Source organism: Ornithorhynchus anatinus, chromosome 3 (genome assembly GCF_004115215.2).
Source record: "Ornithorhynchus anatinus isolate Pmale09 chromosome 3, mOrnAna1.pri.v4, whole genome shotgun sequence".
NCBI classification, from domain to species: Eukaryota; Metazoa; Chordata; class Mammalia; order Monotremata; family Ornithorhynchidae; genus Ornithorhynchus; species Ornithorhynchus anatinus.
Window position 1 is genome coordinate 51,753,310 of NC_041730.1, and position 23,600 is coordinate 51,776,909.

The 23,600-nt window shown below is 48.2% G+C and overlaps 1 protein-coding gene across 11 annotated transcripts in view; it reads left to right on the forward strand.

Moving 5' to 3' along the window:
• The first annotated feature begins 6,743 nt into the window (after positions 1-6,743).
• SEC31A (SEC31 homolog A, COPII coat complex component) overlaps positions 6,744-23,600 on the forward strand; it is a 97,546-nt gene continuing 80,689 nt past the window's right edge. For 6 of the 11 annotated variants that reach the window (XM_029058988.2, XM_029058992.2, XM_029058996.2 and 3 more), the window contains exons 1-2: positions 6,745-6,882; positions 23,346-23,425. In XM_029058988.2, the coding sequence (XP_028914821.1) occupies positions 23,347-23,425 (79 nt within the window). In that variant the 5' untranslated portion in view covers positions 6,745-6,882; position 23,346. Of the gene's footprint in view, positions 6,883-23,345; positions 23,426-23,600 lie in introns of all 11 variants that reach the window. The other 5 variants (XM_029058986.2, XM_029058987.2, XM_029058990.2 and 2 more) reach the window with 2 other exon arrangements.

Below are 23,600 nucleotides of genomic sequence, written 5' to 3' on the forward strand. Positions count from 1 at the left end.
CCTGATTATTAAGTTGTTCACATTTGGCCGTTTGGGACAGGGACTGTGTTCAGCCTGATTAGCCTTCCAGATTAAGCCCCCCTTTTCCTCAGCTCCCCCTCCCATCCCCATCTCCCCGACTCATTTCCTTTGCTCTACGCCCACTCCCCACCCCACAGCACTTGTGTATATGTGTACATATCTATAATTCTATTTAATGCCGGTTTACTTATTTTGATGTGTATATATAATTCTATTTATACTGATGCTATTGATGCCTTTTTACTTGTTTTGATGTCTGTCTCCCACCTTCTAGACTGTAAGTCCGTTATGGACAGGGAATGTCTCTATTGCTGAATTGTACTTCCCAAGTGCTTAGTACAGTACTCTGCACACAAAGCACTCAATAAGTACGATTGAATGAATGATTAACTTGTAACTATCCCAGTGCTTAGAACTGTGGTCAACACATAGTAAGTGCTGAACAAATACCATAATTATTATGAGTGTGAACTTGGCCATTGGAGAGGGGATGGTTGCAAGGAAATCCAGGAGGGATTTCTCTAGACTGTAAGCTCCTTGTGGCTAAGGAACATATCTACCAACTATATTGTACTCTCCCAAGTAATTAATACAGTGCTCTGCACACAGTAAGTACTCACAAACGTGATGGAATGTTTGAGGGGCTGGCTAACCTGTGATTATTATAGTTAAACTGTTAGGAAATATGTAGATTCTGGACATTTTCCCACCTGCTGTTAGATCATCATGTGCAGACTCAGGTCCTGCATCAGGATCCTCTAGAATATAAGCTAATTGTGGGCAGGGGATGTGCCTGTTAATTGTTATAATGTACCCTCCCAAATGCTTAGTATAATGCTTTGCACACAGTAAGTGTTCAATAAATTTGATGAATAGATGAACTTTACTAAGCACTGGAGTGGATACAAGCAAATTGGGTTGGACGCAGTCCGCGTCCCACATAATAATGTTGGTGTTTGTTAAGCGCTTACTATGTGCAGAGCACTGTTATAAGCACTGGGGTAGATACAGGGTAATCAGGTTATCCCACGTGAGGCTCACAGTTAATCCCCATTTTACAGATGAGGTAACAGGCACAGAGAAGTGAAGTGACTTGCCCACAGTCACACAGCTGACAAGTGGCAGAGCCGGGAATCGAACCCATGACCTCTAACTCCGAAGCCCAGGCTCTTTCCACTGAGCCACACTGCTTGCCACATGGTGCTCACAGTCTCAATCCCCATTTTACAGATGAGGTAATTGAGGCCCAGGGAAGTGAAGTGACTTGCCCAAGGTCACACAGCAGACAAGTGGCAGATCTGGGATTAGAACCCATAGCCTTCTGACTCCCAGGTCTGTGCTCTGTCCACTAAGCACATCCAGCCAGGACTTGGGGAGGGGGATAGAGGTGGGGAGGGAGGCTCTCCGAAAAATAAGGGAGACCCTGGGACACCAATTGTTTCACAACCACTAGAGGTCCTGGTAGCAGTTGCTTTGCAGGCCCCGAAGATCATCTTGGTGGTGAACTACAGGTAGCCATTGGAAGTCCTTGAATGGAGAGACGCAGTATATTCTATCATATCCTCCCAACCATTTAGTGCAATGATAGGCACACGGTATGTGTTCAATAAATACCAGCGATTGATGTCTGTTTCCCCCCTTCTAGACTGTGAGCCCGCTGTGGGCAGGGAATGTCTCTGTCACAGAATTGTACTTTCTAAGCACTTAGTACAGTGTTCTACACACAGTAAACACTCAATAAATATGATTAAATGAATTCCCCTTCTACCTCACCTCCCTTCTCTCCTTCTCCAGCCGAGCCCACACACTCTGCTCCTCCACCGCTAACCACATTGTGCCTCTGGCCTGCCCCGCCGTCGACTCTGCCCCACGTCCTACCTCTGGCCTGGAATGCCTTCCCTCCTCACATCCACCAAACTAGCACACTTGTCCCCTTCTCACCTCCTCCAGGAGGCCTTCCCAGACTAAGTCCCCCTTTTCCTCTGCTCCTCCTCCCCTCCCCATCGCCCTTATTTCCTCCCTCTGCTCTACGCCCCTCCCTGCCCCACAGCACTTGGGAAGCTATCTACATTTTTATTATTGTATTTATTTTATTAATGATGTGCACATATCTCTAATTCTATTTATATTGATGCTATTGACCCCACTTCCCCCTCCAGTTATCGCCCTATCTCCCTACTACCCTTCCTTTCCAAAATCCTAGAACGAGTCGTCTACAATCGATGCTTAGAATTCCTTAACTCCCATTCTCTCCTAGACCCCCTCCGATCTGGCTTCCGTCCCCTCCACTCTACCGAGACTGCTCTCTCGAAGGTCACCCATGACCTCCTTCTTGCCAAATCCAATGGCTCCTACTCCATTCTAATCCTCCTTGACCTCTCTGCTGCCTTTGACACTGTCGACCATCCCCTCCTCCTCCATACCTTATCTCACCTTGGCTTCATGGACTCCGTCCTCTCCTGGTTCTCCTCTCACCTCTCTGGCCGGTCATTCTCGGTCTCCTTCGCTGGCGCCTCCTCCCCCTCCCATCCTTTAACTGTTGGAATTCCTCAAGGGTCAGTTCTTGGCCCTCTTCTGTTCTCCATTTACACTCACTCCCTTGGTGAACTCATTCGCTGTCTCACGGCTTTGACTACCATCTCTACGCAGATGACATGCAGATCTACATCTCCACCCCTGTCCTCTCCCCCTCCCTTCAGGCTCGCATCTCCTTCTGCCTCCGGGAAGTCTCCCCCTGGATGTCGGCCCGCCACCTAAAACTCAACATGAGCAAGACTGAGCTCCTCATCTTCCCTCCCAAACCCGGCCCTCTCCCAGACTTCCCTATCACCGTGGATGGCACGACCATCCTTCCCGTCTCTCAGGCCCGCGATCTCGGTGTCATCCTTGACTCGTCTCTCTCGTTCACCCCACATATCCTATCCGTTACCGAGACCTGCCGGTTTCACCTCTACAATATCGCCAAGATCCACCCTTTCCTCTCCACCCAGATGGCTACCTTACTGCTACGGGCTCTCGTTATATCCCGGCTAGACTACCGTGTCAGCCTTCTCTCTGACCTCCCTTCCTCCTCTCTCGCCCCGCTCCGGTCTAGTCTTCACTCCGCTGCCCGGCTCATCTTCCTGCAGAAATGATCTGGGCACGTCACTCCCCTTCTTAAACAACTCCAGTGGTTGCCTATCAACCTCTGCTCCAAACAAAAACTCCTCACTTTAGGCTTCGAGGCTCTACATCACCTTGCCCCTTCCTACCTCTCCTCCCTTCTCTCTTTCTACTGCCACCCCGCACGCTCCGCTCCTCTGCCGCCCACCTCCTCACCGTCCCTCGGTCTCGCCTATCCCACCGTCGACCCCTGGGCCACGTCCTCCTGCGGTCCTGGAACGCCCTCCCTCCTCACCTCCGCCAAACTGATTCTCTTCCCCTCTTCAAAACCCTACTTAAAACTCACCTCCTCCGAGAGGCCTTCCCAGCCTGAGCTCCTTTTCTCCCTCTACTCCCTCTACCACCCCCCCTTCACCTCTCCGCAGCTTAACCCTCTTTTCCCCCCATTTCCCTCTGCTCCTCCCCCTCTCCCTTCCCATCCCCTCAGCACTGTACTCGTCCGCTCGACTGTGTATATTTTCATCACCCTATTTATTTTGTTAATGAAATGTTCATCGCCTCGATTCTATTTAGTTGCCATTGTTTTTACGAGATGTTCTTCCCTTTGACTCTATTTATTGCCATCATTCTCGTCTGTCCGTCTCCCCCGATTAGACTGTAAGCCCGTCAAATGGCAGGGACTGTCTCTATCTGTTGCCGACTTGTTCATCCCAAGCACTTAGTACAGTGCTCTGCACATAGTAAGCGCTTAATAAATACTATTGAATGAATATTGATGCTTCTTTATTTAGAGAAGCAGTGTGGCTCAGTGGAAAGAGTACAGGCTTAGGAGTCAGAGGTCATGGGTTCTAATCCTGGCTCCACCACTTGTCAGCTGTGTGACTTTGGTCAAGTCACTTAACTTCTCTGTGCCTCAGTAACCTCATCTGTAAAATGGGGATGAAGACTGAGCCCACGTGAGACAACCTTCTCACCTTGTATCCCCCTAGTGCTTAGAACAGTGCTTTGCACATAGTAAACACTTAACAAATACCACCATTATTATCATTAATATTAATCCCGACCCCACCACCTGTCAGCTGTGTGACTTTGGGCAAGTCACTTCCCTTCTCTGTGCCTCAGTTCCCTCATATGCAAAATGAGGTTGAAGACTGTGAGCCTCAGGTGAGACAACCTGATCACCCTGTATCTACCCCAGTGCTTAGAACAATGCTTGGCACAGAGTAAGCGCTTAACAAATACCAACATCATTATTATTATTACTTGTTTTGTTTTGTTGTCCGTTTCCCTCCTTCCTAGACTGTGAGCCCGTTGGCGGGTGGAGATCATCTCTATCTGCTGTCGAATTGTGCTTTCCAAGCGCTTAGTCCAGGGCGCTGCACAGAGTCGGCGCTCAGTCAATACAATTCAAGACTGTGAGCCCGTCGTTGGGCAGGGATCGTCTCTCTGTTGCCCAATTGTCCATTCCAAGCACTTAGTCCAGTGCTCTGCACACCATAAGCGCTCGAAAACTACGATTGAATGAATGACAGTCTGGATGGCAGCTGGTAGGTTCGTCTGGAAGCAGGCGGGGCCGTGGCTCTCATAATATCCCCGCTGGATTATTGTGTCAGCCTTCTCTCTGGTCTCCCTTCCTCCTGTCTCTCCCCACTCCAGTCTTTTCTTCATTCTGCTGCCCGGCTCATCTTCCTGCAGAAATGCTCTGGGCATGTCACTCCCCTTCTTAAAAACCTCCAGTGGCTGCCTATCGACCTCCGCACGAAACAAAACCTTCTCACTCTGGGCTTCGAGGCTCCCCATCACCTTGCCCCCTCCTACCTCTCCTCCCTTCTCTCTTTCCACTGCCCACCCCGCACTCTCCGCTCCTCTGCCGCCCACCTCCTCACTGTCCTCCATTCTCGCCTATCCCGCCATCGACCCCTGGGCCGCTGTCCTGGAATGCCCTCCCTCCTCACCTCTGCCAAACTAACTCTCTGCCCCTCTTCAAAGCCCTACAGAGCTCACCTCCTCCAAGAGGCCTTCCCAGACTGAGCTTCCCCTTTTCCCTCTGCTGCCTTTCTGCCTCCCTCACCTCCCCTCAGCTAAGCCCCCTTTTCCCCCCATTTCCCTCTGCTCCTCCCCATCTTTCTTCCCCTCCCCTCAACACTGTGCTCATCTGCTCATTTGTATATATTATTGCCCTATTTATTTTATTAATGAGATGTACATCACCTTGATTCTATTTATTTGCTATTGTTTTAATGAGATGTTCTCCCCCTTGATTCTATTTATTGCCACTGTTCTTGTCTGTCGTTTAATTTGTGACTCTTTGTTAGTCTTAAAATCAGTCGATCAGTGGTATTTATTGAGAGCTTTCAGTGTGTACAGCACTGTACTAAGCGCTTGGGAGAGTTCAGTACAACAGAGTTGGTAGACATGTTCCATACAAGTGAAGTAGTGAGTAATTAGAGAAGAAGAGCATCATTCATTCATTCAATAGTATTTATTGAGTGCTTACTATGTGCAGAGCACTGTACAAATTTGTACACTTGGAATGTACAAATCAGCAACAGATAGAGACAGTCCCTGCCCTTTGACGGGCTTACAGTCTAATCGGGGGAGACAGGCAGACAAGAACAGTGGCAATAAATAGAGTCAAGGGGAAGAACATCTCGTAAAAACAATGGCAACTAAATAGAATCAAGGCGATGAACATTTCATTAACAAAATAAATAGGGTAATGAAAATATACACAGTTGAGCGGACCAGTACAGTGCTGAGGGGGTGGGAAGGGAGAGGGGGAGAAGCAGAGGGAAAGTGGGGAGAAGAGGGTTTAGCTGCGGGGAGGTGAAGGGTGGGGGGTACAGGGAGCAGAGGGAAAAAGGGGGCAGCTCAGTCTGGGAAGGCCTCTTGGAGGAGGTGAGCTTTAAGGAGGGATTTGAAGAGGGGAAGAGAATTAGATAGTCTAAGGTGAGGAGGGAGGGCGTTCCAGGACTGCGGGAGGACGTGGCCCGGGGGTCGACGGTGGGATAGGCGAGACCGAGGGACGGTGAGGAGGTGGGCGGCAGAGGAGCAGAGCGTGCGGGGTGGGCAGTAGAAAGAGAGAAGGGAGGAGAGGTAGGAGGGGGCAAGGTGATGGACAGCCTTGAAGCCTAGAGTGAGGAGTTTTTGTTTGGAGCGGAGGTTGATAGGCATCATGTGCATGTGTTCCCTGTACTGGCCACCAAACACATCTTCACTCAGTTTGGGGAGAAGATTTAACTCCTGAGGAAAATCTTCCAACCCAGTAATTATTTAATCCTACATTCTCATCCCTTCAAATAAAAATGATGCTGGTAAAACGGAAACAGATGTCTCCCTCGCTGAGACTGTAAGCCCGTCAAGGGGCAGACACTGCCTCTGTTACCGATCTGTCCATTCCAAGCGCTTAGTACAGTGCTCCGCACATACTAAGCGCTCAATAAATACTTTTGAATGAATGAATAAATAATGAATGACTCCTCCAGGGTCGCTCCGGCTCCGCCCCACCCTCCCCCCCCCCCGGCTCCTGTCACGGGAAGTGGCGGCGTGGCGTGGGGGAAGGGATGGCCGCCGAGGGAGGCGGTCCCTGCTCCCGGAAGTGGCTGCGCTGGGCGGGCCGCGGCGGCGGAGGCGGAGGGGGCGGCTGCCACGTTGGACCGAGTGCAGACAGGCCCGGGGCGCTCGGGGAGCAGCGGCTGCGGCAGCGGGACGAGGAAGAGGAGGAAGAGGAGGAAGCGGGTGCCCAGCCCCCCAGCCCAGGTAGGCGTGTCTCCTTCTCTTCTGTCCCACCGTCGACCCCCGTCCTCCCTCTGCCCTGGAATGCCCTCCCTCCTCGCATCCGCCAAACTACCTCTCTTCCAAGCCCTCCTCCAGGAGGCCTTCCTTCTCTGCCCCGACTCCCTCCCCCTCGCACTTGTGTATATTTGCGTATTTTATTTCTCTCGTCTGTTAATGGTGTGTGGGTAGCTGTGATTCTGTTGATCTGTTTTGATGGTGTTGATGCCTGCCTGTTTGTTTGGCTGTCTCCCCCTCGTAGACTGTGAGCCCGTTGTGGGGTAGGGATCGTCTCTCTGTAGCCGAATTGTCTATTCCAAGCGCTCCGTCCAGTGCTCTGCACACAGTAGGCGCTCCATCAGTACGACTGAATGAAGGACTAGCCCCTCCCGGGGGGCGATCCCCCTTTCCCCTCCTTCCCCGGCGGGCGCGGCCTGCGTCCGGCGGTCAGGTCCCTCCCTGCCTGCCCGTCCTGCCCGTCCTGCCGGCCTGTCTTTGGCTTGGGGGCCAGCGGCCCGGCCCTTCCTCTCGGAGCTGAGCCGGAGAGTGCAAATGCCTCCCCCTCCATCAGGTCGCCAGCCCCCTCGACCCCCCTCCTACAGCATCCACCACCCCGCAAGCCACCAGCGGGCCGGGGAGTGCCGCCTGGGACTGGGGGCTGCGGATTCCGACACACGGGGAAATGGCCGCTTAAAAACAAAAGAAATCTTTGGTCTAGAAGGGCTCGTGTTTGATTATGTCAACCTGCCCTGGCGGTGTCTGAAGAGGTTGCCCATCCACCTCCGCGTCAAGCAGAAACTCCGTTCTGTCAGCTTTAAAGCTCTCAGTCACCTTGCCCCCTTCCTACCTCACCTCGCTGCTCTCCTACTGCAACCCAACCCGCACACTTCGCTCCTCTACTGCCAACCTACCCACTGGACCTCGACCTCGTCCATCGCCACGCCGACCTTTCTCCCCCGTCCTCCCTCTGACCCGGAATGCCCTACCCCTTCCCATCTGACAGACAGTCACTCTCCCATCCTTCCAAGCCTCCCAAAGGCCTTTCCCGACTCAATTCTCCTTTCCTCTTCTCCCACTCCTTTGTGCATCCCCTTGACTTGCTCACTTTATTCTTCTCCCCTCCCAGCCCCACAGCGCTTAGGTACACATCAGCAATTCTATTTATATTAATGTCTGCCTCTGCTCTGCACACAGTGAGCACTCAATAAATACGATTGAATGAATGCCTCCCCCTCTAGGGGTGGGAATGTGAGCAGGGAATGTGCTATATTGTACTCTCCCAAGCGCTTAGTGCAGTGCTGTGCACACAGGAAGCACTTAATAAATACGATTGAGCGACTGGCGGTGCACAGCCTCACACCCTGTTGGGTGTGCGAAGGCCCTTTGCCCTTTTGGCCTTTTGTTGCTGCTTATCCAGAGCCCTTTGGAACTGGCCCCAAACTTCAACTTCCAATGTAAGAAAAGCTCCTGTGTGTTTCCTCCTTTAAATCTTTGTTTTAAGTTGAGATGTAATCGAAAAACAAATGAAAATCCAGAAGTATCCCTGTTTGTCAGGCAAGCATCTCAGAGCCTGTAGAAGAAAATGGGGAACAAATTCAGATTTGTGCTTCAAAGCTTCTTTATTAGTTACCAAACTCGGAGTAAAGATATTTTCTATTAACGGTACCCTTTGTTACAGTCATCCCTTCAAACTATGTTGTGCAGATTCAGTTAATTCTCTTTCACCCAGCCACCCTTGCTTGGGTCTCCAAAACCCTCCTCCCCCCGCCCTCTTTAGGTGGTGAAACATAGGAGATCTGGGTACAGTAAGTTTATCAATTGTATTTCTTGAGCACTGTACTAAGTGTTTGGGTCAGGTTAGCATTAGAGTGATATGTACAGGCTGGGTTGTAGTAGAAGAGCAGCGAGGTAAGGTAGGAGGGGGAGAGCTGATTGAGGGCCTTAAATGGAGTTTCATCTTTATCACAGTCAGCCCCTTACCCATGTCCTTCCTCTGGGCTAGAATTCCCTTCTCCTTTGTACCTGACATTCCATCACTCTCCCCATATTCAAAGCCCTACTAAAATCACATCTCCTACAGACACTGGATATTCACTCTACAGCACTTGCGTGCATATCCTTACCTTCTGCCATTTCCCCTATCTGTAATTTGTTTTAACATATCTCCCCCACTAGATTGCAGACTCTCTGTGGGCAGAGATTGTGTGTATCAACTCTGTTGTACTGTACTCTCCCAAGTGCTCTATGCAGAGTAAGTGCTCAATAAGTACCATTGATTGCTTAGGCATGGGCACCTTAACGTCTGTCAAGTATGGGCTACCTAAGAGAAAGGACATGAAAGTTCAGTTTGATTTTCCGGTTCTTAACCCTCAGAAAAAAGATACAGTGAGGAAACAAGTTTGAGACCGTTGTATAAATTAGGTTTTGGGATTATTTGAATTTCATTTTTCTGTGCTCTTTCTGCCTCTGCTGTCATAGATAATTGGGAGATGATGTAGTTCCTCCATTACTCTCTAGTTCGTTACTCATTACTCGTTACTCATATATTGAAGGCAGTTCAATATATTCAAACTGTAGTGGAGTCCAGCACTCCCCAGCCTCTACCCTAAGGCTAGAAATTGGATCTAAATTATTTCTGCAGCCTTAGACTTCCATAGCACCTGTGTGTGTAGGTATAGATGTATAGATTTATAAGTTCATATCCTCTCAATTTTTTTCACATTTGCTGTGAGCAATGTTTATTTCTCTGTGTATTGCTTTTGCTCTTTCTGTTCAATTTATTCTTCCCATTAGATTGAAAACTGGAGAATTGGGACCAGGCCTTTTTTTATTTACTTTCCCAAGTGCCCAGTACAGTTCCCTGTACAAAGTGGATGCTTAATAAATATATCGGAAACTGACCAACTTTCCCAGAACTAAGCTAAAGTAGAACCATATTGTGTCAGACCAGTGGTCCATCTGGCCCAGCATTCTGACAAGTTTTGTTATTTCTGTCCAGGTGGCAGAATGACCCATCAATCATTTATTTATTTACTCTTAACATGTCTCAAATTTCACTTTGTAAGTTTGGGCCCTTTCTCCATGAGTATATTTAACCCCTTCTTGAACTTCCTGATATTTTCTGGCTGCACAGCAATTCTGTATTTGCCTTTTCCTTTGTAAACTTCATATAATATAGTGCTGACATAACACTTAGTACGTGCTCTGTACACAGTATGTGGTCACTAAATACTTTTGATTGATAATCAGTAGGAAAGTGGATGACTTAAGATGGGTATTTGTTAAGGGCTTACTGTGGTCCAGGTACTAAGTACTGGGGTCTCATCCTATGCCGTCGAGTTGTTTCCGACCTATAGCGACACCACAGGCACATCTCTCCTAGATCGCCCCGCCCCGCTCTCCACCTGCAGTCGTCCTGGTAGTGTATCCATAGAGTTTTCTTGGTAAAAATACAGAAGAGGTTTACCACTGCCTCCTTCCAGGCAGTAAACTTGAGCCTCCTCCCTCGACTCTATCCTGTGCCGCAGCTGCCCAGCATGGGTAGGTACTGGGGTAGACACAGATTAGTTAAGAACCTTCAGTGGTTGCCCATCCACCTCTGCGTCAAACAGAATTTCCTTCCCATTGGCTCTAAAGCACTTGATCACCTTGCCCTCTCCTACGTCTCCTACTATAATCCAGTCTGCACACTTGGCACCTCTAATGCCAACCTTCTCACTGTACTTCGCTCTTATCTATCTCACCCCGACTCTTGCCTACGTCATGCCTCTGGCCTGGAATGCCATCCCTCGTCATATCCGACAGGCATATGGTTGATGTCCTACATGGGGTTCGCAGTCTTAATCCCCATTTTACAGAGAAGGTAACTGAGACTCAGAGAAGTGTAGTAACTTGCCCAGGGTCACACAGCAGGCAAATAGCAGAGCTGGAATTAGAAGCCAGGTCCTTCTGACTCCTTCATGGTTCTTCAGACTACCAGGCACGTGCTGTATCCACAAGACGTATTGCTGTTCTGACTCTGTTCTGGGTCTCAGTAGTGAGGTTTGATTTGGCTTGCACAGCCCTGGTTCACATCTTCTTCTGGGTGGGAATTGGTAGTTCTTGGCAAGGCTGGCAGGCACTTACACATTCATGGTCCAGCTCTTACCCAAGAGTAAGCTAGAATATGTTTGTGCACCTTCAAAATAGGCTTCCAACCTTGGGTCCCAGCTTAGGCCAGGCTAGGTAGAAGCCCTAGGGTTTTGGCCTGCTTGGGGTTTAGCCGGTGGACTCTATTTTTGTGTTTTGGAAAGAGGATTCTGCTAAAAGTCTTCAGCAGAATCAACTGCAAAGAAACATGCTTCTTTGAACCTACCACTCTGGGTGTTTAAGAAATGTGAAATGATAATTTAATTAGCCTACTCATAAGGAGTTATTGTATGCATGGTGTAGACAAAAGATAAAGAATAATTAGGATTGAGAAGACTGCAAATTCTAAGACTTCTTTCACCTTGGCTTTGAGTTGATAGATAAAGGTGTGCTCTCTGACAGATATGAGTTTTCAAGTAATAGAAATAAATTTAAAGAGAATTATATTACAAATGAAGGATGCATAAAAATTTATTCATTCATATTTATTGAGAGCTTACTATGTGCAGACCGCAGTACTAAGCGCTTGGAATGTACAATTCGGCAACAGATACAGACAATCCCTGCCCAATAACGAGCTCACAGTCTAAACAGGGGAGACAGACAACAAAACAAAACAGAACAAAACAAGTAGTCTGGCATATATATCATCAAGATAAATAGAATCATAGATATATACAAATGAGTCATCTACACTCGCTGCCTTGAATTCCTCAACTCCAACTCTCTCCTGGACCCCTCCAGTCTGGCTTCCGACCTCCACTCTACCGAGATTGCCCTCTCAAAGGTCACCCATGACCTCCTTCTTGCCAAATCCAATGGCTCCTACTCTATCCTAATCCTCCTCGACCTCTCAGCTGCCTTTGGCACTGTTGACCATCCCCTTCTCCTCCATACCTTATCTCACCTTGGTTTCACGGACTCTGTCCTTTCCTGGTTCTCCTCTTATCTTTCTGGCCATTCATTCTCGGTCTCTTTCGCGGGCTCCTCCTCCCCCTCCCATCCACTGACTATAGGGTTTCCTCAAGGGTCAGTTCTTGGCCCTCTTCTCTTCTACATCTATACTCACTCCCTTGGTGAACTCATTTACTCCCATGGCTTCAACTCTCATCTCTATGCAGATGACACCCAAATCTACATTTCCCCCCAGTTCTCTCCTCCTCCCTTCAGGCTCGTATCTCCTCCTGCCTCCAGGACATCTCCACCTGGATGTCTGCCCGCCACCTAAATCTCAACATGTCCAGAACTGAGCTCCTTATCTTCCCTCCCAAACCCTGTCCTCTCCCTAACTTCTCTGTCACTGTGGATGGCACGACCATCCTTCCGTCTCACAGGCCCGCAACCTTGGTGTCATCCTTGACTCAGCTCTCTCATTCATCCCACACATCCAATCCATCACCAACACCTGTCGGTCTCACCTTTACAAGTCGGTCTCACCTTTACAATATCGCCACGATCCTCCCTTTCCTCTCCATCCAAACGGCTACCATGCTGGTACAAGCTGTCATAATATCCCGACTGGATATTGTGTCAGCCTTCTCTCTGATCTCCCTTCCTCCTGTCTTTCCCACTCTAGTCCATTCCAGTCCATTCCCACTTCATTCCACTGCCCAGATCATCTTCCTACAGAAACACTCTGGGCATGTCACTCCCCTTCTTAAAAACCTCCAGTGGTTTCCTATCGACCTCCGCACGAAACAAAAACTCCTCACTCTTGGCTTCAAAGCTCTGCATCACCTTGCCCCCTCCTACCTCACCTCCCTTGTCTCTTTCTACTGCCCAGCCCGTACATTCTGCTCCTCTGCCGCTCACCTCCTCACTGTCCCCCGTTCACATATCCTGCCATCGACCCCTGGCCCACGTCATACTGCTGTCCTGGAATGCCCTCCCTCCTCACGTCCGCCAAAGTAACTCTCTTCCCCTCTTCAAAGCCCTACTGACAACTCACTTCCTCCAAGAGGCCTTCCCAGACTGAGCCCCCCCTTTTCCCTCTGCTCCCCACCACCCTCTGCTTCTCCCCCTTCCCCCTTCACCTCCCCTCAGCTGAGCCCCTCTTTTCCTCTGCTCCTCCCCCTCCCTCCTCCCCTCCCCTCAGCACTGTGCTCATTTGTATATATTTTTTATTACCCTATTTATTTTGTTATTGAGGTGTATATCCCCTTGATTCTATTAATCGTGATAATGTTGTCTTGTTTCTGTTGCGTTCCGTTTTGCTCTGCCATGGGTCTCCCCCAATTAGACTGTGTGCCTGTCATTGGGCAGGGATTGTCTCTATCTGTTGCAAAATTGTACATTCCAAGCACTTAGTACAGTGCTCTGCACATAGTAAGTGCTCAATAAATACTTTTGAATGAATGAATGAAAATAAATAGAATAATAAATATGTACATATATACCCAAGTTCTGTGGGGAGGGGAGAGGGGTAGAGCAGAGGGAGGGAATCGGGGCGATGGGGAGGGGAGGAGGCGCAGAGGGAGAGTCTGGGAAGGCCTCTCGGAGGAGGTGAGCTTTCCATAGGACTTCGAAGGGGGGAAATGTGCTGGTTTGGCAGATGTGAGGAAGGAGGGCATTCCAAGCCAGAGGTAGGACTTGGGCCAGTCGACGGCGGGACAGATGAGAACAAGGCCCAGTGAGGAGGTTAGCGGTGGCAGAGGAGCGGAGTGTGTGGGCTGGGCTGTAGAAGGAGAGAACAGAGATGAGGTAAGAGTGAGTAAGGTGATGGATGTAGAGCTTTGAAGCCAGTAGTGAGGAGTTTCCATTTGGAAAAGTTGAGCTTGGTTTAGATAATCATGTATGACTTTCCATAAAAGATTATTCAGGAATGGAGATATAACTAGATATGGCTTGGAGGGCAGGTTTTTCCAACTGATCTCTGTGTGTTTGGTGTTATACTTCTCCCTTCACAATTTTTCCCACATCCTTGAGGGCAAGAGAGGATGGAAGGAGAAGGTTTCGTATTTCAAAAGATCAACCTTCATCTAAATCCTTCCTTGCTAGCCCTGGCCACTGGGATGGAGACTACAATTCAGACTGGGAGCTAAAGACTCCGCAGCCAATAAATGTGACTAATAATTGGGCTGGCCCACACTTTATCCAGTGGCAGTCTCTTGGCTGACAGTTGACTCCTTGAGGAGCCTTAGTGGTTTTCTTCATGAAAACAAAGAATTCTTACATTCATCATCTTGCACACACTGCCCAGTCGCAAATATGCAAAATAATTTCTGCTCCTTGATGTATCTTTAATGTTTTTTTATGGTATTTGTTAAGCGTGTACCATTTGCCCAGCAACTTTCTAAGAGCTGGTAAAGGGACAAGTCAATCAGAGGGGACACAGTCCCAGTGCCTCATGAGGCTCACAGTCAAAGTACGAGGGACAACAGGAATTGCATCCCCATTTTACTGGTGAAACTGAGTCAATGAGAAATTAAATGACTTGTCCAGCTGACTGAGCTGGGATTACAGTCCTAGTCCTCTGACTTCCAGCTCTGGGCTCTTTCCAGTAGGCCCTGCTGTTTTACATATAATGTAATGAAGGATGAACCAAACCTGTGGAAACAGAGGGAGGTAGAGAGAATTAGGTTAGACTGGTCTATTTGTGTATAATTGGTCATAGAGAATTTTTGAGAGTGGGGGCTTCCCCTTCCCCCACTTCCCAATTTCTTTCCTACTGGCTCCTGTCAGTATAGAAAGAAAGGATCTAATGCCCATCATCTTTCACATCAAATAAAACCCACCACTAGTCTGTTAGCTCCTTGTGGGCAGGGAATGTGTTGTACTGCACGCAGTAAGCGCTGAATACATACAGTTGATTAATTGATTAGTTCTTCCTCCACCCATCCCAGCCTGACTTGGGGCACCCATTCAGCAGTGGGATTCTCTCCTGCCCCATTCACCCGATCCAACCTTGATACCTGGAGATTCAGTTACTCTTCTTGCCCTAACATTGTGCCATGTGTCTCCATGGCTGATGCTGCTCTAGCAAGGGCGAATCCTTGTGGGAAAGGGAAGGTGAGGGGTCCAGGAATATTGGAAATGGTCTTATCTTTGGCCACTCATTCTCAGTCTCTTTCTCAAGCTCCTCCTTTGCCTCCCAACCCCAGCTACGGGTGTCTCTCAAGGTTCAGTCCTGGGTCCTCTTCTACTCTCCATCTACCATCACTCCCTTGGCGAACTCATTTGCTCAGATGGCTTCAACTACTACCTCTATGCTGATTATTCACAAATCAAGCAATCTCCAGCTGTAATCATCTCTACTTGGATGTCCCAGTCACCTCAAATTTAACATGTCTAAAACAGTGCTCCTTATCTTCCCACCCAAACCTTATCCTTCCCCTGACTTTCCAATCACTGGAGACGGCATCACCATCCTTCCTGTCTCACAAGCCCATAACCTTGGTGTTATCCAACCCACATTTTCAATCTATCACTAAGTCTTCTTGGTTCGACCTTTTCATTCATTCATTCAATAGTATTTATTGAGCGCTTACTATGTGCAGAGCACTGTACTAAGCGCTTGGGATGAACAAGTCGGCAACAGATAGAGACAGTCCCTGCCGTTTGACGGGCTTACAGTCTAATCGGGGGAGACGGACAGACAAGAACAATGGCACTAAACAGCGTCAAGGGGAAGAACATCTCGTAAAAACAATGGCAACTAAATAGAATCAAGGCGATGTACAATTCATTAACAAAATAAATAGGGTAACGAAAATATATACAGTTGAGCGGACGGGTACAGTGCTGTGGGGATGGGAAGGGAGAGGTGGAGGAGCAGAGGGAAAAGGGGAAAATGAGGCTTTAGCTGCGGAGAGGTAAAGGGGGGATGGCAGAGGGAGTAGAGGGGGAAGAGGAGCTCAGTCTGGGAAGGCCTCTTGGAGGAGGTGATTTTTAAGTAAGGTTTTGAAGAGGGAAAGAGAATCAGTTTGGCGGAGGTGAGGAGGGAGGGCGTTCCGGGACCGCGGGAGGACGTGACCCAGGGGTCGACGGCGGGATAGGCGAGACCGAGGGACGGCGAGGAGGTGGGCGGCAGAGGAGCGGAGCGTGCGGGGTGGGCGGTAGAAAGAGAGAAGGGAGGAGAGGTAGGAAGGGGCAAGGTGATGGAGAGCCTTGAAGCCTAGAGTGAGGAGTTTTTGTTTGGAGCGGAGGTCGATAGGCAACCACTGGAGTTGTTTAAGAAGGGGAGTGACATGCCCAGATCGTTTCTGCAGGAAGATGAGCCGGGCAGCGGAGTGAAGAATAGACCGGAGCGGGGCGAGAGAGGAGGAAGGGAGGTCAGAGAGAAGGCTGACACAGTAGTCTAGCCGGGATATAACGAGAGCCCGTAATAGTAAGGTAGCCGTTTGGGTGGAGAGGAAAGGGCGGATCTTGGCGATATTGTAGAGGTGAAACCGGACCTTTACAAGACTGCTAAAATCCACTCTTTCCTCTCCACACAAATTGCTACCACATTAGTCCAAGCCCTTATCCTATCCCGTCCTGATTTCTGTATCAGCCTCCTTTCTGGTCTCCCTGCCTCCTGTCTCTCCCCACTCCAGTTCATACTTCACTCTCCTGCCCGGCTCATTTTTCTACAAAGACGTTCCACCTACGTTTCCCTACTCTTCAAGAACCTTCAGTGGTTGCCCATCCTCCCCCACATCAAGCAGAAATACGTTACCATAAGCCTTAAAGCACTCAATCACCTCACCCCCTCCTCCCTCACCTAGCTACTCTCCTACAACAACTCAGCCAGCACACTTCACTCCTCTAATGGTAACCTTCTCATGCCGCTGACCTCTCATTCACATCCTCCTTCTGGCCTCGAATGGCCTCCCTCTTCACATCGAACAGACAATTAAAAATGCTCTCCCCAACTTTGAAGCCTTACTGAAGGCAAATCTCCTCCAAGAGGCCTTCCCTTACTAAGTCATTCTTCCTTCTTCTCCCACTCCTCTCTGTGTTGCCCTGAATTCTTCCCTTTATTCATCCCCTCACCCCAACTCCACAGCACTTATGTACATATCTGTAATTTATTTATTTATATTAATGCCTGTCTCCCCCTTTAGACTGTAAGCTCATTGAAGGCAGGGAATATGTCTGTTATACTGTACTATTGTAGGGGGTGGTTCAGTGCTCTGCACACAGTAAGCGCTCAATAAATACAATTGACTGACTGACTGGGAGCTAGAGGTGTTGTATTGCTTTCCTCTGGCCCTCTCCCACTCTCTCGCTGTCACAAACCTTCAGCCATTCCCAGGGGTAGAGCATTAAGGAGGAGCAGATGAAAGATATGGGGAATTCCAACATGGTGTCGTCAGCTGACCCTGTCTCTGCCCCAGCTTTCCCTTGGAGTCAGTTGAAAAGGGCAACTGGAAAATGCTACTGCAGGCTGTTCCCTGACTCCAAGCAAGAACAACAGTGGCAGGAGAAACAGCTTGTGCAAGTAAAGGAAATTTAGATTTGTTCAAATTGTTCAAGTCTCCAGGCTTTTGTCAGTGTCTCTTTGCTGCTCTGGGGCCAGCTGCTCCAGGCACCACTTCCTTATTTTGCCATTATTAGTGATGCTGATCCAGGAAGAAGGGGAACTGTTGCTCTGTTTCTCCTTTGGTCCTGATTTTGATGACAGTATCCTGGACTCGCTGAGTCATTAGTTTCGCCTAAAATGATGTTATGTTTCTTCAGAGAATGTGAAAGAAAGTGGTCATCCCCATTGCATATTATTGGTAAGGACCAAGACAAATTTGAAACACCTAATTTTTAACAATAATAATCATCATGTGATATTTGTTAAGCACTTCCTATGTGCTAAGCACTCTGTTAAGTCGTGGGGTAGATACAAGATAATTAGGTTCCAAGTGGGGCTCACAGTCTTATTAAGAAGAACAGGTATTGAATCCCCATTTTACAGAACTTAGTCCTAGTTGTGACTTGCCCAAGATCACACAGCAAGTATGTGGCAGTCGGAGTTAGAACGCAGGTCCACTGACTCCTAGGCCTAGGCTCCTTCCATTAGGCCATGGTGCTTCCACTCTGCATCATCATCATCATCATCATTTTATCCCCATGTTGAGAACCTGAAGCTCTATTTTTTTCTGGGACTTTGTAGAAGACAAAGAATGTTCTGTCAGAAGGCCCCAATTTCACCTTCCTGTCAAACAGCCTAAATTTAGCCTCCAAGATCTCCTGCTCCCTTCCTTTATAATATAATTGGTATCAACATGTCTCATGATCTCTCCCTGACAGTAGCCTATCTTCACATCTTTCAAGGTCAACAACCATCAGTTTCCCCAGTTATCACAAACGCAGACTCTCTGTACTGCGTGATTGAGTTACTCCATACTGCCAATTATTTCTGCCTTAGAATAGTATAGAAGGTGCAAGGGAGCCCTAAGAAATCCACTGGAAATAGGGTACCATCTGAGAATGCTTTAATTCCCTCCTCTCCAGCTCAGGACCAACTTTGCTGCATCCTCAGAGAGGCTGCAGTTTTTCAAAATTTGAAAGTATCTGCTTGAGTGAACGGAGATCATAATGGCTCCTCCTGTGGGGAAGGAGGGAGATCAGAGATCCTTCTAGAGAAGCACCCTGGGTTCAGTATACAATATGCACAGTATACTGTGTCTGTGTGCATGCAGCGTAATATAATGGTGTAATATTCCCATCTGAAATTATTTTATGGTTTTTTATGGTATTTGTTGAGCACTTACTATGTGCTAGGCACTTTATTACTAAGTGCCTGGGTAGATACAAACTAATCAAATGGAGCACAGTCCATTTTCCACATGGGACTCACAACTGTAATCCTCATTTTACAGATGAGGCAATTGAGGCACAGATAATTTAATGATTTGCCCAAGGTCACTGCAGACAAGTGGCAGAGCTGGGATTAGAACCCAGGTTCTCTGACTCCCCAGACCCCTGCCATTCTGTTGTCTTTTTGCTAGACTGCAAGCTGTTCTGACTCTTCTGGATTTTCCCAAGTACGGTGCTCTGCACACAATAGGCACTCAGCAAATAGGATTGATTTTTATCATGTGTTAAGTGCTTTTAGTCAATTAAAGAGCCATCTGAAAATTGGCCATTGTCTTTAAGGCCTTTAGTTGGCTCTATCCCCTGTCTTGAGTTCTAATTCCAGCTCTGCCACTTAGCTGTGTGACTTTGGGCAAGTCACTTAACTTCTCTGTGCCTCAGTTACTCCATCTGTGAAATGGGGATTAAGACTGAGCCTCACTTGGGACATCCTGATTACTTGTATCTACCCCAGCGCTTAGAACAGTGCTTGGCATATAGTAAGTGCTTAGCAAATACAATCATTATTAGTATTTTTATCATTATTAATAATAATTGTTGGTATTTGTTAAGTGCTTACTATGTGCAGAGCACTGTTCTAAGCGCTGGGGGAGATACAGTGTAATCAGGTTGTCCCACGTGAGGCTCACAGTCTTAATCCCCATTTTACAGATGAGGTAACTGAGGCACAGAGAAGTTAAGTGACCTGCCCACAGTCACACAGCTGACAAGTGGCAGGGTCAGGATTCGAACCCATGACTTCTGACTCCCAAGCCCAGGCTCTTTTCCACTGAGCCACACTGCTTCCCCTGAGCCACCCTGCTTCCTGGGAGTCCCATCTGGGACAGGGATTGCATGTGATCTAATTATCTTTTATTTATCCCAGGGCTTAGTACAGTGCTTGGTACTTAGTAAGTGCTCAACATATTATCACTATTAATAACAACAACAATAATAATAATCCTTCCTCCTCTCCAGCGGCCGCCCCCGCCCCCCCATTCCCCGCCCCATCTTGCAGGCTTAGTTCATTTCAAGCCAACTGATTCCCTGTGCCTAGTTCTTATCTCTAATAATACTAATATTAATAGTATTTAAGTGCTTTCTAAACACTGTTGTAGGCACTAGGTAGATACAAGTTCATAAGGTTGGACACAGTCCCTATTCCACATGTGGCTTACAGTCTTAGTAGGAAGGAGAACAGGTATTGAATCCCCATTTTCCAGTTGAGTTAACTGAGGCACAGAGAAGTTAAGTGACTTTCCCAAAGTCATACAGCGATCAGGAGAGTCAGGATTAGAGCTCAGGTCCTCTAATTCCCAGGACTGTGTTTTTTCCATTAGGCCATGTTGCTATCCTGTGGTCCATTAGGTTATAACCCTCGTTTTTTATGTTACTTAAATGTTTTCTCTCTTCTGGCTCTGCCACTTGTCTGCTGGGAGATCTTGGGCAAGTCACTTGGCTTCTCTATGCCTCAGTTACCTCATCTATAAAATGGGGATTGATACTGTGGGCCCTATGTGGTACCGGGACTGTGTCTAACCCATTTTGCATATATCCACCCCAGTGCTTAGTAGAGTGCCTGGCACTGGTAAGCTTTTAACAAATACCATAATTGTTACCAGGCACTCTGCTAAGCCCTGGGGTAGCTACAAAGCTAATCAGGTTGAACACAGTCCCTGTCCCACATTCATTCATTCTTTCAGTCATATTGAGCACTTACTGTGTACAGAGCACTGTACTGAACACTTGGGAAAGCACTATAGCAGTAAACAGTCACACTCCCTACCCACAATGGCCTCACAGTCTGGAGTGCAGGAGACAGACATCAGTACCAATAAATAAAATTACAGATATGTTCGTAAGTGCTTTGGGGCTGGGAATGTGGGGGAGAGCAAAGAGAGCAAGTCAGGGTGACACAGAAGGGAGTGGGAGATGAGGAAAAGTGAGGCTTAGTCTGGGAAGGCCTCTTGGAGGAACTGTGCCTTCAATAAGGTTTTGAAAGCGGGGTTGGGGGGAGTAATTCTCTGATTTGAGGATTTGGCATTCCAGGATGTGGGCTTGGGTCAGCAGTGGGATAAGTGAGATTGAGGCACAGTGAGAAGGTTAGCACTAGAGGAGCGAAGTGTGCGGGCTGGGTTGTAGAAGAAGAGAAGTGAGGTGAGGTAGGAGGGGGCAAGGTGGTGGAGTTTTTAAAACCAATGGTGAGGAGTTTTTGTGTGATGTGGAGGTGGATGGGCAACCACTAGAGGTTTTTGAGGAGCTGGGTGACATGTCGTGAACATTTTTGTAGAATAATGATCTGGGCAGCAGAGTGAAGTATGAACTGAAGTGGGGAGTGACAGGAGGCTGGGAGGACAGCAGGGAGGCTGATGCAATAATCTAGGTAATCTAGGTGAGATAGGATGGGTGATTGTATTAATGTGGTAGCAGTTTGGATGGAGAGGAAAAGGTGGATTTTATTCATTCATTCATTCAATAGTATTTATTGAGCGCTTACTATGTGCAGAGCACTGTACTAAGCGCTTGGAATGAACAAGTCGGCAACAGATAGAGACAGTCTCTGCCGTTTGACGGGCTTACAGTCTAATCGGGGGAGACAGACAGACAAGAACAATGGCAATAAATAGAGTCAAGAGGAAGAACATCTCGTAAAAACAATGGCAACTAAATAGAATCAAGGCGATGTACAATTCATTAACAAAATAAATAGGGTAATGGAAATATATACAGTTGAGCGGACGAGTACAGTGCTGAGGGGATGGGAAGGGAGAGGTGGAGGAGCAGAGGGAAAGGGGGAAAAGAGGGTTTAGCTGCGGAGAGGTAAAGGGGGGTGGCAGAGGGAGTAGAGGGAGAAGAGGAGCTCAGTCTGGGAAGGCCTCTTGGAGGAGGTGAGTTTTAAGTAGGGTTTTGAAGAGGGGAAGAGAATCAGTTTGGCAGAGGTGAGGAGGGAGGGCGTTCCAGGACTGCGGGAGGACGTGGCCCAGGGGTCGACGGCAGGATAGGCGAGACCGAGGGACGGTGAGGAGGTGGGCGGCGGAGGAGCGGAGCGTGCGGGGTGGGTGGTAGAAAGAGAGAAGGGAGGAGAGGTAGGAAGGGACAAGGTGATGTAGAGCCTTGAAGCCTAGAGTGAGGAGTTTTTGTTTGGAGCAGAGGTTGATAGGCAACCACTGGAGTTGTTTAAGAAGGGGAGTGACATGCCCAGATCGTTTCTGCAGGAAGATGAGCCGGGCAGCGGAGTGAAGAATAGACTGGAGCGGGGCGAGAGAGGAGGAAGGGAGGTCAGAGAGAAGGCTGACACAGTAGTCTAGCCGGGATATAACGAGAGCCTGTTGCAGTAAGGTAGCCGTTTGGGTGGAGAGGAAAGGGCGGATCTTGGCGATATTGTAGAGGTGAAACCGGCAGGTCTCGGTAACGGATAGGATGTGTGGGGTGAACGAGAGACGAGTCAAGGGTGACACCGAGATCGCGGGCCTGAGAGACGGGAAGGATGGTCGTGCCATCCACGGTGATAGAGAAGTCTGGGAGAGGACCGGGTTTGGGAGGGAAGATGAGGAGCTCAGTCTTGCTTGTGTTGAATTTTAGGTGGCGGGCCGACATCCAGGTGGAGACGTCCCGGATTTTAGCTGTAAGACCTCTTCCTCCTGCATCCTGGAAGTCCCCTCCCCTTTCATATCCTACAGGCCACTCCCTGCCTCTTCCTCCAAGCCTTTCTGAATTCCTCCAGAAGACTTTCTCCACCCTGGATAGATAGCTCAATGAATTCTATTGATTGAATGATTGGCTCTGGATGAAGCTTCTTCCTTGGGGTTTCTTACCTCAGTTCCCTGGGGGCCCCAGAGGAGGTAGCAAGTTCTGCAATGGGCCCCCACTGGAGTGTTGCCCCAGAACCTGTGCCTCCCTCAGCTCCTCCAGCTCAGTGTCCTCTGGCTGCGGAGAATCAACGTGACCTAGTGGCTAGAGCACGGGCCTGGGAGGACCTGGATTCTTATTCTGGATCTGCCTCTTGTCTGCTGTGTGATCTTGGGCAAGTCACTTCACTTCTCAGTGCCTCTCAGTTCCCTCATCTTTAAAATGGGGAGTAAGACTGTGGGACATGGACTGGGTGCCACCTGATGACGTGGTAATTATCCGAGTGCTTTGAACACTGTCTGGTGCATAGCGCTTACCAATTACCATTTTAAAAAATGCCTTTTGAGTCTTTCTGTTTTCAAAGTTCAGTCTTTCTTTAAGCTCCTTCCAGAAATACACTTATTTGGAGGACCCAGGGTAGGGCCAAGAGGTCCTGAAGCATTGTTTTCTCGTTTGGACATTTTGTTTCTTCTGGTTCTTCGTCACTGTTGCCTTCCATTGTTCTGAACTCTTAAATTGTCTGGATTGAAATACACTAGATGACATTCTCTGTATTTGTCTTCCGCTGAGATTGTACGGAGCAATGCCTCGTATAGCACTTTAACAGAATTTACTAACATAACTATTTCCGCCAACCCCATTAAGGGAAATCATGATCAGCCATCCTTATTGTTTTTAATGACTCCAGTGTTCCCTTTCAATAGGATGAAGTTGAAAGAAATTGATCGTACTGCTATGCAGGCATGGAGTCCTGCCCAGCATCATCCCATTTACCTGGCTACAGGTATGTAACTAAAGAAGACTTTCTAGGCATGAAAACAAAGTGAGTTTGGATGGTGAATTATTTCCTTGTGGATTTAAACAGTAACTCACAAAGTGTAGGTCAGCTTTGTAGGTCAATTCAAAAATCATTTTAGCCTGATAATTATTACCAGTTTCACTTTGGGCTATAGATTTCT